General features: G+C 37.1%; 1 protein-coding gene across 1 annotated transcript; it reads right to left on the bottom strand.

The window, feature by feature from the left end:
• Positions 1-282: 282 nt before the first annotated feature.
• LOC106317037 lies at positions 283-985 on the bottom strand. Its single transcript, XM_013754900.1, has one exon. The coding sequence runs from the start codon at positions 844-846 to the stop codon at positions 316-318; it is 531 nt and encodes a 176-aa protein (XP_013610354.1). The 5' UTR covers positions 847-985; the 3' UTR covers positions 283-315.
• Positions 986-1,299: the final 314 nt, after the last annotated feature.

Raw genomic sequence — 1,299 nt, forward strand, 5'->3', positions numbered from 1 at the left:
TGGTATTTTTTTATTGATATATATATATATATATATGGTGGGTATCAAATTCGGGAAAAGGAATTGATCATGACGATTGTTCTTCAAAAGAAAATCTCAGGTTCTTTACCAAACATTGTAATGAAACTTAGATTCTGCCGTTATATTAAATACGATTTTTTATATTAAAAATATTTTAAAATAGCTTCCTTTGGTACAAATCTATAACACTATACCTCGCGATCATTTTCTGTCTTCTCCTTAATCCCCTCCAACGTAAATTTTCAAGAATCATACTTCTTTAAAACTAAAAATGAGACTTATATAATTAGTAAATTAAAACTTGGATCCTCTAATAGTAACCGCGTGTGATCTGCTACGAGGGTATAAGAAATCAGATCCTTTCTTATGATTCTTCAGTGATCCCTCTTCTTCATTTTCTTCATCAATCCTCGCCATTGGCATCCCTACACTCGAGCTCTTTGGCAAACCTCCTTTTACACCAGCAACCGCTCCCACCGCAACGCGATTTTCTTGTCGCTGCTGAAGCTGCTGATGTCTGATCATGTCAATCTCGTTCTTATGACCTAAACTCCTAACGGAAGCAGCTCTGACCAGCTCGCTGTAGTCATCGTCGAAGGTGAAATCGGAAGACATCCTCCGCGAAGAGGTGGTGGAGGAGAAGGCTGAGGAGGTGCTCCGGCTTCTCGGAAAGGGAACGGAGACGGCATCAGCTGAGGAGTAGTGAGTGCGAGCTGCGCAGCCTGTGATGCTTCGCATGTAGAGGTCACGAGCCTTGCCTAAAACTTTTAGAGGCATGGTAATGATTCTAAAGAATCTGTTCTTGTTTTCTCCTCTCTTTCTCATATTCTCTGTTTTTGTGTTTCAGTTTTGGTTTTGAAGTAGTGATAATGGGTTTGGTTTTGGAGCATGAAATGGTTTTATGTGTAGGTAGGTAGATTGTTTAAGGTCAATTTTGAGAAAGGAAAAATAGCGTGTTGAAGAAATAAATGGACCATGGTTTTGTTGACTTGGTGGTACGGAGTTATGTTGTGAAATTTTGGACAAAGTCTACGTTAGTATTCTTTTCTTTAACGAAAAAGGCTACCTTAGTCACGCTGCCAAGAGCGTGTAATTGTTATTTCTCTGCCATTTTATATACGTAACTTGTGATATATCTGATCCGGGGGTAGGGAAAAAAAAAATCCAAATTGAATTTTTTAATTGAACTGTTAAACAGTAATTTGTTATATCTAAATAAACTGAATGTAAAGTCATAATTTTTGCAATATATAAATTGAATAGTTTTTTTTTTGTAAC

The sequence above is a fragment of the Brassica oleracea genome, chromosome C9 (genome assembly GCF_000695525.1).
Source record: "Brassica oleracea var. oleracea cultivar TO1000 chromosome C9, BOL, whole genome shotgun sequence".
In the NCBI taxonomy this organism is placed as follows: Eukaryota; Viridiplantae; Streptophyta; class Magnoliopsida; order Brassicales; family Brassicaceae; genus Brassica; species Brassica oleracea.